At 37.3% G+C, this 11,146-nt stretch overlaps 1 protein-coding gene across 1 annotated transcript; it reads right to left on the bottom strand.

The window, feature by feature from the left end:
- Positions 1 to 2,210: 2,210 nt before the first annotated feature.
- LOC122011273 (glyceraldehyde-3-phosphate dehydrogenase B, chloroplastic-like) lies at positions 2,211 to 4,042 on the bottom strand. The gene is made up of 4 exons (XM_042567663.1): positions 3,956 to 4,042; positions 3,741 to 3,854; positions 3,503 to 3,664; positions 2,211 to 2,264 (listed from the first exon to the last, which is right to left on the bottom strand). Exons 1-4 carry the CDS (start codon positions 4,040 to 4,042, stop codon positions 2,211 to 2,213), a joined length of 417 nt encoding a protein of 138 aa, XP_042423597.1.
- Between the last annotated feature and the right edge of the window lie 7,104 nt (positions 4,043 to 11,146).

Here is an 11,146-nt window from a genome sequence, read left to right as displayed (position 1 = left end):
CTTTGTTTCCCTTCTGATTTGAGTAGCCAACTGTGTTAATAATGTAGTACGTTCGGAAGATCATAGCACAACTCCTTGTTCTAAGCTTATGCATAGCTTTGTCTTCTTTCTCCTTACAAGTTACTAGTACTTCTCCCTCTTTCGCCCTGTGCCTTTTCAGCAGCAGAGACAGTGGAGGAATTTTTTTCTTAGGAGTTTGTTTGCCTTATTTTGCATCCACAAGATTCAGATTGCTGCAGATCCTTGGGGAAGTGTTTGTCGAGCTAACTCACCATAGTTGTATGAAGGACTGCTGCAACGATGAGAGATTATGATTCAAAGAAAAGCAAGGTTTGATTTCTCTCCTCGAGTTCTGCTTTCTTCATCTTTAAGGTGGCTGATTTGGGCATGTTTTCTTTCCTCACTTTCTTGGGAGCAGCTGTCATGGTCTAAGGCCTTCGTCAAAAAATAGTTCAACATCAAAATCAAAGGTCAGGAGAGCCATGTCGACGAGATTGATAGCAAAGGTATGCCTGGTTTCTTCTTCTTGTTCAATTCCAAAAACCCTAGTCGACGAGAATAAATTGTACTTGTTTGCCTGCTTTTCTCCCTAGTCGTCTTCATCTTGTCGACGAGATGATTTATTTGTCTGTTTGCTGGAGAAAATGATACAACAGATAGAGGACTCTCATGTAGCTTGTTGGCACTTGTTTGCCTGCTTTTCTCTCATCTTTTTTCTATTCCTATCTTTCAAAGCATTTGTCTATCTTAGACTTGTTTGTTTGACAGAATCAATATGCAATGTAGTCTGTCCATGAATGTGGCAGAAGAAAGCTGTTAGAACACATCTGCCTCACTATTTTTCAAAGAAGAAAAAAATTGCTTTAGAATTTTTACCTTCTATTCTCAAGCAACATATTTGACTCCATTCTAGAATGTGTTCCTGCCCTTTCTTCTTGTTTTCACATCTGCTTTTTTGTATCTAATTCTTCTTTCTGTTATCTTCATGTTTACATTATTTCTAATCCTTTTTTATTTGTCTTATTTTTGCTTTAGACTTCTTGTTTTATCTTATTGTAATGAAAATTTCCAAAGTTTGTACAACGTGGTTTACAATTTACACTGCTGATTATGCTAAATCTTTTGCAGGTTCTATCTGTTGTTGGAATACTTCAGGATGAAGTGGATCCTATGGTTTCTGTTATGAAAGTTGAAAAGGCTCCTTTGGAGTCTTATGTTGATATTGGTGGCTTAGATGCTCAAATCCAAGAAATTAAAGAAGTTGTTGAACTTCCACTTAGTCATCCTGAGTTATATGAGGATATTGGAATTAGGCCTCCCAAGGGAGTAATATTATACGGTGAGCCTGGAACTTCCACACCGCATCTCCTCCAACTCCTCCCTTTGGGTGAGAAGAGGAGCCCTTCTTCGCATTCCAATAGTTTTTCCTTCATCCATCTCTGGTCCAGTATTCACTGCCACCGCTGGAGTCCTTCTTCACATTCCGGTAATTTTTCCTTTATCCATCGTCGCTACTGAAGTCCTTCCTCATCTTCGACAGTTTCATCTTCTTGATCTCTTGATTGCAAGTATTAATTGATTTATGCATACAATGTGTTTGATGAATTTCCTCAAACACTACCCTGAATTGATTTTATCATTTTTGTTTGCTAGATTGAGGAGTTAGTTATTTCCTGTTGCTAAGTTGGTTTTATGTATTCCTTGAACTATCAAGTTTCTTTTATGTCTATGCTATTATGAATGTTTAGGCTTGTTTATTCACTGAGAAACTTATTGACAGCTTGCAGGCTTCGAAATGGAAGTGGTTAAAATAGAATATGTTGGTCATGCAACAGAACTTGTTTCCACTGTAGAAATCAGCACCTACCCTGATGGTATGCTAGCATAGGTTGTTTGGCTTTGATTTACACTTGAAAATGAAAAACTTACTGTCTTACTGTTGATGTCTCAGGAATAGTATGTGTTGGAGGAGATGGCATTGTGAATGAGGTACATTGATTTTGCTTTCCGCTATTTACTCATCTTGTTTTGTGCATTGTATTTGTTTGGGTAAGTTAAAGTTGATTAAGAAAATCATTAGATGCAATAATAGAAATTCCTTGATATGTGTGCATAATAACTAGTGCCAAAGGCCAAAAAAGTTTTGCAAAATGTTGGCCATCTTCTTCCACTTCATTCTACCATTTTTTCAACTCCAGCTCCTCATTACTCTACTGTTTGAAGTTGCCAACCTCCTGTTGAATCTGCCTTCTTTGGCCAATGATCTGTTACAATGAATCAAAATTTAGTAATTCAAATGTCAAGCTAGGATAAGTTAAGTTGTATCTTTCTGATTCTTAGTTAAAAAGACTAGCAATTGTACATATATTTCCTTTAACCTGATTGATTATTTCTTTTTAGTGATCACCATCTTATGAGTTTGTCACAAAATTGACCAATTTGAATGGACAACTACTATGGAGAACTAACTTTATGCCTTCCTGGAATCTTATCAACTTTGTGCTAACGCTTTTATCTCATTTGTAGAATTATTGCATCTCCCTTACTCTTTGTAAAATTTTATTTGCTCTCTTCCTTTATAAGTTAGTTTAGGTGGTATGTCTCTCACAGTGATTCTTTTATTCACTTTTTGTACATATTTTATTTTTATAATCTGTACAGTAAGCACAACATGATTTGCTGAAAATTAATATTTTTTATACTTGTCTACCCTGCCAGAACTTTTATAGAAACCATGGAATTACAACATTGCTGAAGGCAATACATTGGGTTGTGAAAATTGACAGATGAATATATGGTGCATTGATATATCTTTCTTAATTTTTCTGCTGTAGATTTTGAATATTATAGGATAGGAGCTAAACATACATTTTAGCATCTTCCTATGAGCATTTTGAAGTTGATCAATGATGTTGCAATTATTTTGTGACTATATGATCTATATTAATAGGTCTCCTTTATGTCTCGACTTTTTTTGGTATTAGATCAATTATGAACTCTATATGAACTTTGACACCAACTCTCAATGATGCCAATAACCTACTGGCTTCCTATGGTTCTTTTTCTTAGTATGTTTGTCATCTGCCTGATAGTTCACCTTTCCTATGATGTTATATAATTCTATAGACCAAGCATTAGCTATTTGAAATTTGATAATTAGCTTACATGATCATGCAGGTACTTAATGGTCTTATGAGCAGAGATAACTAGAAGGAAGCACTTTCTATTCCAATTGGCATCATTGCTGGTTCAGACAATTCACTAGTTTGGACTATTTTGGGGGTCAGGGATCCTATTTCTGCTGCAATGGCAACATTTGCATATATATATTTGTTAGATATTATTTATATTTTTTTACAGTTTACAAATCTCAAGTACTCCAGAGTTGAAATTGATGAAGTTTATGTGTTTTTACAGTTTAGGTGAGATGTCTGTTACAGAATAACTTGTTCTAACATTGTTTTGTTTCCTAGGAAAGGCTTAAACATCAGATGTGCCATACATTCTTGACACCACCACTGTCGTTGACGACGATGACCTCCAGCAGTGAATCCTTCCGGCCATGCCAACAGCGGAGGAAGTTTCGACCTATTCTCCCGAAACCATTGATTACAACCTTCAACTTTGCAATAGTCACCCCTTTTGGAGGAACAGCTCTAGCTGCCTGGAAGGGATACACAAAAGCATAACTACAAAGCATGGTTTCTACATTTCATGCTGAAAATTGTGGAAGAACTTGCCTTGGTAGATAACTGGTAGGCCAACACATCCGAGAAGGATGCTTCTCTGTTGTGCCCTGCAAAAGTGATGCTCGAGCATGATTTTAGTCCGGAGAATTCAGCAAACTCTAGCCTCTACAATCATGAAATTGGATTCAGATCCTTCGACATGGCACTCATACACCTGCAAACTGTTAAAATCACTTGTAGAATGAAAGAGAGAGAGAGAGACAGACCTTGGTAAAGCAGGGTGAGTTGGTCTTGGAGTGGAACCCCATGCTGCAAGGGATTCTGGAGGAGGCAAGAGTTGCATGGCTTGCCATGGCTGCAGCTGAAGAGCACTAGGGTTGCTGATAAGAGATTTATATGCCAAGTGAGGTACTCAAGAAAAAAAGAAGAAAAGAGAAGCCATTGGAAATGGCATTATCACTCATTTTTTGTATGGTGATGGTGGAATGAAGTGCATGGGGAAGGCCTCAGCTTTCTCATTGTCGAAGAAACAATCTTGTTTAGATAAGGTGGTTGTGTCTGATATCAATCTTCAAAGGCACCCACACATTTTATTTCCCAACCACCGCAAATTCAATACAGGATTATATATTGAGATAATTTATGTGTTTTTACAGTTGTAATATTATTTGTGTTTTATGTAATTTGTGAATATTTGTGTATTTTATGGATACTGTTGGAAGAAAAATATTTATGTAATTTGTGAATATTTGTATATTTTCTTGGATACTGTCGGTTTTTCACTGTTTCGGAAATCGAATGTGTCGTTAAACAATACTGATATTACATCGGTTTTTCACCGCTGCAAAACCGGTGTCATTAACTAATATTACATCGGTCGTATACCGCTGCCAAAACTGGTGTTATTAACATATAATATTACATCGGTTTTACACCGTTGATGAAATGGTGTTGTTAAGTGATACTACACCGGTTAATAACCAATTCAAAAATCGATGTCATTAAGTGATACTACACCGGTTTTAACCCGATGTCTAAAATGACAGACTTTTTACATCGCCTTCATAGACATCGGTCGAAAATGTAATAGACAGCAGTGGAAAACCGATGTCTATGAGGGTTTTTGTTGTAGTGCCGCCAACTCGTCCCAGGGCCAACACGGAGGAGGTAAATCACAGGTGGCTACTAGCATTTGGAACAGTGACTAGCACATAAGGGAGACATTTACCTCGGTTATGCTGAGATTCTGATATCAAAGCTTAATAGATCTTATGGATGGTTGTTATGATGTGATCATGGTCGTAATAGGCAAGTTCCAATTAAGGAAGTCCTGCACCATGATCGTAGCATACCGGATAAGAGGCTTAAAGATCTATAAAGACAAGTTGTAGAATTAGCTTAGCGTTTGGCTGCGTAAGATCTTAAAGATTGTAAATTCCCTTATCTTAATTCTAATTCCACTTGAAAAAACCCCTATCATAATCACGAAAGCCACAGTCGAGAGGAATGGTACAAAGATATCATGTTTTTAGTTGATCCAAAGTTTCTAGTACATTTGAGGAATTCATTGATTGACTTAATAAAGTAGAAAGAAATTTTGAATATAAGTTCCCGATCATGTGAAAGTGAAATGGACTATCATCAAACTCAAAGGCTGAACATCAGTATGGTGGGAACAATTGTGACGCTCACGAGACAGACAAAGCAATCAAGATCATTAATTGAGAGAAGATAAAAAAAAATAGAGTCACTTTCTTCCTTTAGATTATTGATAACCATGATTTTGCTATATTATTTTGACTCATACTGCATGTTGTTATTGGTCTATTCATAGCTTAAACTCATGATTACTCTACATTTTACAAATTACATTTGATTTTGGACCTAATTGTAAATTAGCTAATTTTCATGGTATTTGGTGCTAATATTTGATTCTTATTTTATAGGCATCAAAAGGGTCATGGACCCGATCAAATCAAGCCACATTTGGGCTCAAATCAAGGGCTAATCAAGTCGATCAAGCCTTGGAGTGTTTTGGACTGTCCATTGAAGATTAAGCAGATCTGAGACATCCGTCAAGTATCTGGTTCATCCGACCTAATGGGGAGTAGATATGGACCGTGGATGAAGATCAGTAAGTTTTGATCCAGATCTGAGTTCATCCAGCCGTTGATCAAGCCCCGAGAAATCTGGACCGTCCGATTAGATCTGAGGAGAGGTTTAAATCCCGCGAGAAGCTACAGTGCACAGGGAGCTCGGTTCCTCGCGACATTGATACAGTCTTTCTTCTTCGCGCGACGGCTGAGGCTCCCGTTCACCATCTCCCGATCCAGATTTTGATCCCGTCTTCAACAGCGAATTCAGGAATCTCTCGGCAATCAGCGAATGAAGCTCAGAACGCGATCTGTGGGCATTCTTTAGATCTGCGATGATTTCTTCCTCGCTCCGTTTCCTCCTCAGATTAAAGGGCGTTCTCTAGATCTGAGGCTTCCGGACGTTGTGGAGGCTAACTGGAGTTCTCTTGAAGCTTCTGCAATCGTTCCGCTTCCACATCAGCTCGGAGCTGTTGAAAATCGGACCGATCACCCGATTGAAGCTTCGATTGTCACTTTCATCTTTTGTTCTTCACGCGACAGCATCACCGGCCAGAAGGGCGTTCTCTGCGGCTTGGAGGTCCTTATTCATTGGCTGAAGATTCAAGATGTTGTTGTTGAGAGCTGCATGGGTGTTCTCTGAGGCTTCTTCGCAAATCAGCGATGAGAAGGGATTTGGTGTTGGATTTGGAGTTTGTGAATCCTTAGGTTTTATTTTCTTTTGATTTTTTCATTATTAGTTCTTGAATTTTGCTCAGATCTATTGATCTGATTCCATTTCTTGCAATTTCTTCTTTGATTGAGGTTTCTGATGCAATTCTGATTTTGATTTCTTACTTGCAACTTTGATTTTGTTAAATTTCTGTAATCCAATTCCATGTCCAGTTACTCAAAATGTTTTATCTTCTGATTTGATTACTTAGCCATGTCATTTGATTTCTTTTGAATTTCTGGGATAAAATTCTTGTTCCAGCTTCTTAGTTAGTTTGTAATTGAGTTGTTGTTTAGGAATTAGATGTTCTTATTATCTTAAGTTCATTAGTTTCAGTTGTTTAGTTAGCAGGGCTTTTGTACGGTTCATTGGAAATGTTAAGACTGTGATCATGCCTAAATATGGGATGCTAATTCTGATATACAGATTGATACCTCTGTTTAATGCTTTTGTGATTGAATTCTTGAGCTTGATTGTTGAAGTAATTGTAATTATGAATTGGTGATAGATTGGTTTCTACAAGTGAGTGTGGGCTAAGAGTTCATTTCTTTTACTGTTATTATAGATTGAAGATGTAGTAATTGCATGAACTTAATTGAGTCTAAGTTGTTGAAATGAGTTTAATCATGTTTAGATGAGAATGAACATTCTTTGATTTAATTCTTAATACTAGAAAAATTCAATATGCAATGTGAATTAAATGAAGATTTGTTATTTGAGCTAATGTGAATTACATGGAAAAACTTCATTGATCTTGTTGATGTGACAATTTGAGTTAAATCAATTCTAAAACACCCATACACTCACTAGTTATCCTTGAAAAAATACGACTTTGGACTCCTTACTACGACACTTGTCTTAATTTTAGTGAGTTTCCAATCTTTATTAATTTGATGCGCCTCGTGACATACAAAAAGGCCGACACCAATTATTCTCAAACGTTATTCCAACAACTTCTTGTGTTGAGGCAGTATGCAAGATCAATCGAGGATTATATAGAGGAAGTTTTACCAGTTGGGCAAGATTCAAACATCTGGATTGAGAAATCTTCCTATGAGCAGGCACCTGAGGCATCAATTGCTGTAGCTTTATCACGCGACACAAAACTTTTTAACTGAACTGCTCCTTCGACATATTGTGCATAGTCATGATATAGAAAAGTCTTGTTGATTCAGATGCTGAAACATCCCTAGCTTTTTTTTTTTTGTTTCCAATCTCTCTCAACAACTACCAATTTGAATGATCATAATGCAGTACCATAAGGAAACTATCATATAGACATGGCTATATCAACAATTGTTTAACAATAAGAACAATAACTCCTCAACATTCCCCACCCAAATAACAAAGAATGAACATCTCTCGCGGTAGATTCAGTATGCACTGCACTCCCGGACAACGGACAGTATCATGCGTCCATCCCGCCTCCTCGTCTACTCCGTCTGTGGGCCTTCCGTATCACGAGAATCTTCCTCACCTGTAATGTAGACATCATGAGTCCACGACCCAGCAAGTACAATCCATTATGTATAACAAGACATCCATAAGGTAATAGGGATAGCAACTAGAAGATAAATAGAGAAACAGAACATATCCTAATTACAATATAAGAAAGAAATAATACATATATAAGTGATACTATGTAGCTAATAGAGTGAATATGTCACATATCCGGTAACTACATTTAGAGCCAGTCAACAGTCCCATGAACCTAGAGGTACCTCGTAGAGAACATGCATCCAGTCATATAGCCGAAGCTAACAATAAATTATCAGTCCAGTTTGGATGGGCCCTCCCCGGAGCTCATCCCGGGTCACCCATCCCGTACTGCTACCGCATATGCTCATACTCATCCGATTAGCTATATAAAGAAGCATAACTTACTTTTTGCTTAAAGCACCATATCAAGTACATGTATATAAATCTCGAGAGCCACGAATCTAAGAAAGAAATATTAAATCAACTACTCAAAGCATCAACCGGAAATTGCATTACTCTATAAGTTGTGGACTAATCAATCCAAGTTCAATCATAGTCATCCGTTCTGTTCTATAACAGTTCCATTAAGATCAGTTCTATTCTATAACAGTTCGAAAACCTAGAACAGGAAAAATCCCTAAAGGAATCCCAAGGACAAAAATCACCTTTTCAAAGCAAAAGAAATCCAGAACTTCCACTAAGAATAAACTACATAGGAATCAATTTAAAACCTACCAGTACATGAATTGTGCATAATCATTAGCATAAAAGCAGTCGAGGACCTATTCACATCCAAAAAAATCATGCAAAACCATAGCATACTGATTATCAAGTACCTAAATGTCCAAGAACCCTGCATATCGATAACCAAAACCAAGAACAAGATCACAAAGGAAATCCGAAGAAAGGAAGTCACCTTAAAATGGCAAAAGAAATCCGAAACCTTCACAAGAAACAAGAACATCTCATAAGGAAAATAAATCCATTCTACCAAATCACCCAAGGTAATCACGAGAAGCAAGAGCATAAATCAATGTCAAAGCACCTCCCTCAAACATGCTAACAATCTAAAGCCATATCTCAAGCAGAAAGAAATTAAACGAATAACTTAACACAACCTCCATCAAATCTGTTAACAATAAAAACATAACCAACAGAAAAGAAACAAATGAAAAAGACACTACAATCTCCATCAAATCTGCTAACAATCAAAGAAAAACATATCGCAAGCATAAAAGAATACAACCGAAAAGCATACTTCAACCTCCATCGAATTTAAATCCAATCCACTCACACTATCCTGAAATTCTAGAACCCACGGAGAACATGAAATCACCATTGAAACTCACTAAATCCACCAAATCAATTCCCGAAAACCATAAAGAACCACTGTAATTCGGTGATCAAACAAGATCGAATTGAACCCAAACAAAACCACCACGATTCAGTGAAAGCATAACCACATTCAAACAAACTCCTACCTTCCAATTAAGTCCAACATTTCATAAGCAATAGGGAAAACCGATGCATCTGTGATCAAGGTTAACATACCAACATTCTGTTCAAACATTTAGAAGCTAAAGGAAGGAGCGACACTTCATCAAAGTTAGCCGTATCTACAAATAATTCAGTTTCAGTTACTCGATCCATTAAAAGATCCCAAACCAAATCCATTACGATTAAAAATGCTTCAAATCCTTATGGAAATCCAATAAAAGTATCCACTGCAACAAGAACATTAAAGAACCCACACGCTAAACCAAGATATCATAAAAATCCCAACACCACTTACCATTCGGCACAGAGAAGAATCTACGAAATCAAGGGAAATAGTATAACGTCCTCCATTAAAGTTTAACCTATCAAAAATCTGTCCAGAAGCCCCAAAGGCATTAGCATGAAGCATGGAGAGAAGAAAAGCTTCGTCAGCACAGATCCAATCTACCATCGACAAATCGAGAAAACAGGAAGCATCAAAACAAAGGCACAAACATTATCCCTTAACTAAAACCTCCAAAAATTGGATACAGGAAGTCATTTCAACAGAAGAACCCGATCAAAAACCTTATGGAGAACCTCACGTAAGCCTTAGTCGGACAAGAATTGTTGGATATTGGGGTCTTAAATGGACCAAAACGATTTAGAGGAAGGAAGCCATCAATTGTTGAAAGTCATAATTGACTTCAAAATTGAAATCTACGATTCGCGTAGATAGATTTAGACTATTAATTTGCTCAAAACCGATTAAGGGTGAATGAGAAATTAATGTTTAAAGTCAGCCCAAAATAACATTTATTATTCATTAATAAAGTGCATGGGAGAATAGTCCCACATCGGAAATTCTCGATGTGTATTCTCTACTTATTAATGAAGATGTGTTAATGGAGTTAACACAAAAATAAAAGGACAGGTTACCCCTTAGCCCAGGGCGAGCAGGTGCTCGCACCTGTGAGCCCGCCACCCGCCACGTGCGCACGTGCGTAATGGGCGCTTTGTAGGCGCACTTTGCACGTACGCATCGTCGCAAGGAGCATTGAGGACGTCACCTCTGGAAACCCTTGCGCGGCGTTAGCTCCGCCGGTGATGTGGTCGGAGGTCTTTGCGCCCGGTCGCAGCGTCCTCCACGAGATCGCCGGTGTAGATGTCGCCTGACCGAAGCCCAAGCACAGTGAAAAACTCCGTTGATTTGGCGGAGATGTTGAAGGAGGCGGCAATTTAGGTCAGGGTCGGGCCGTGAGTGAGGAATCAGGGAGGAGTCGGGAGGCTGGTGTTATAAATCTAGGTCAATTAGGTAAATGAGTTCAATCAACTCCTAACTTATTTGATCATTTCTAGACGGATTTCTCATATCCAATTATTCCCCTTAAAATCTAAAATAATTTCCTAAAAAATCATAAATTCCAAAAAACTCCATAAATTCATATCAACTTAATTTATGATAAATCATCTATGAAAATATATTTATTTTTCCTTAAAATAATCTAATTAGATTAGGTTTTAATTACTTATATCTTAATTCATATTTTTGGTATCATATGTTTCCGTCCAGTTTTATTCCCTTCACCCCCTTGCAACGTGTCATACAAATTCTTTTGTACCCTCAAAAATTTTTTTAAAAAAATCGTAGAATATTCTATAAGCTAATCATTTAATTAGCGCTGGTATGATTTTAG

This window comes from Zingiber officinale, chromosome 8A (assembly GCF_018446385.1).
Source record: "Zingiber officinale cultivar Zhangliang chromosome 8A, Zo_v1.1, whole genome shotgun sequence".
NCBI lineage: Eukaryota > Viridiplantae > Streptophyta > Magnoliopsida > Zingiberales > Zingiberaceae > Zingiber > Zingiber officinale.
The sequence above is the reverse complement of the archived record's forward strand: the minus strand, read 5'-3'. Positions and strand labels throughout refer to the sequence as shown.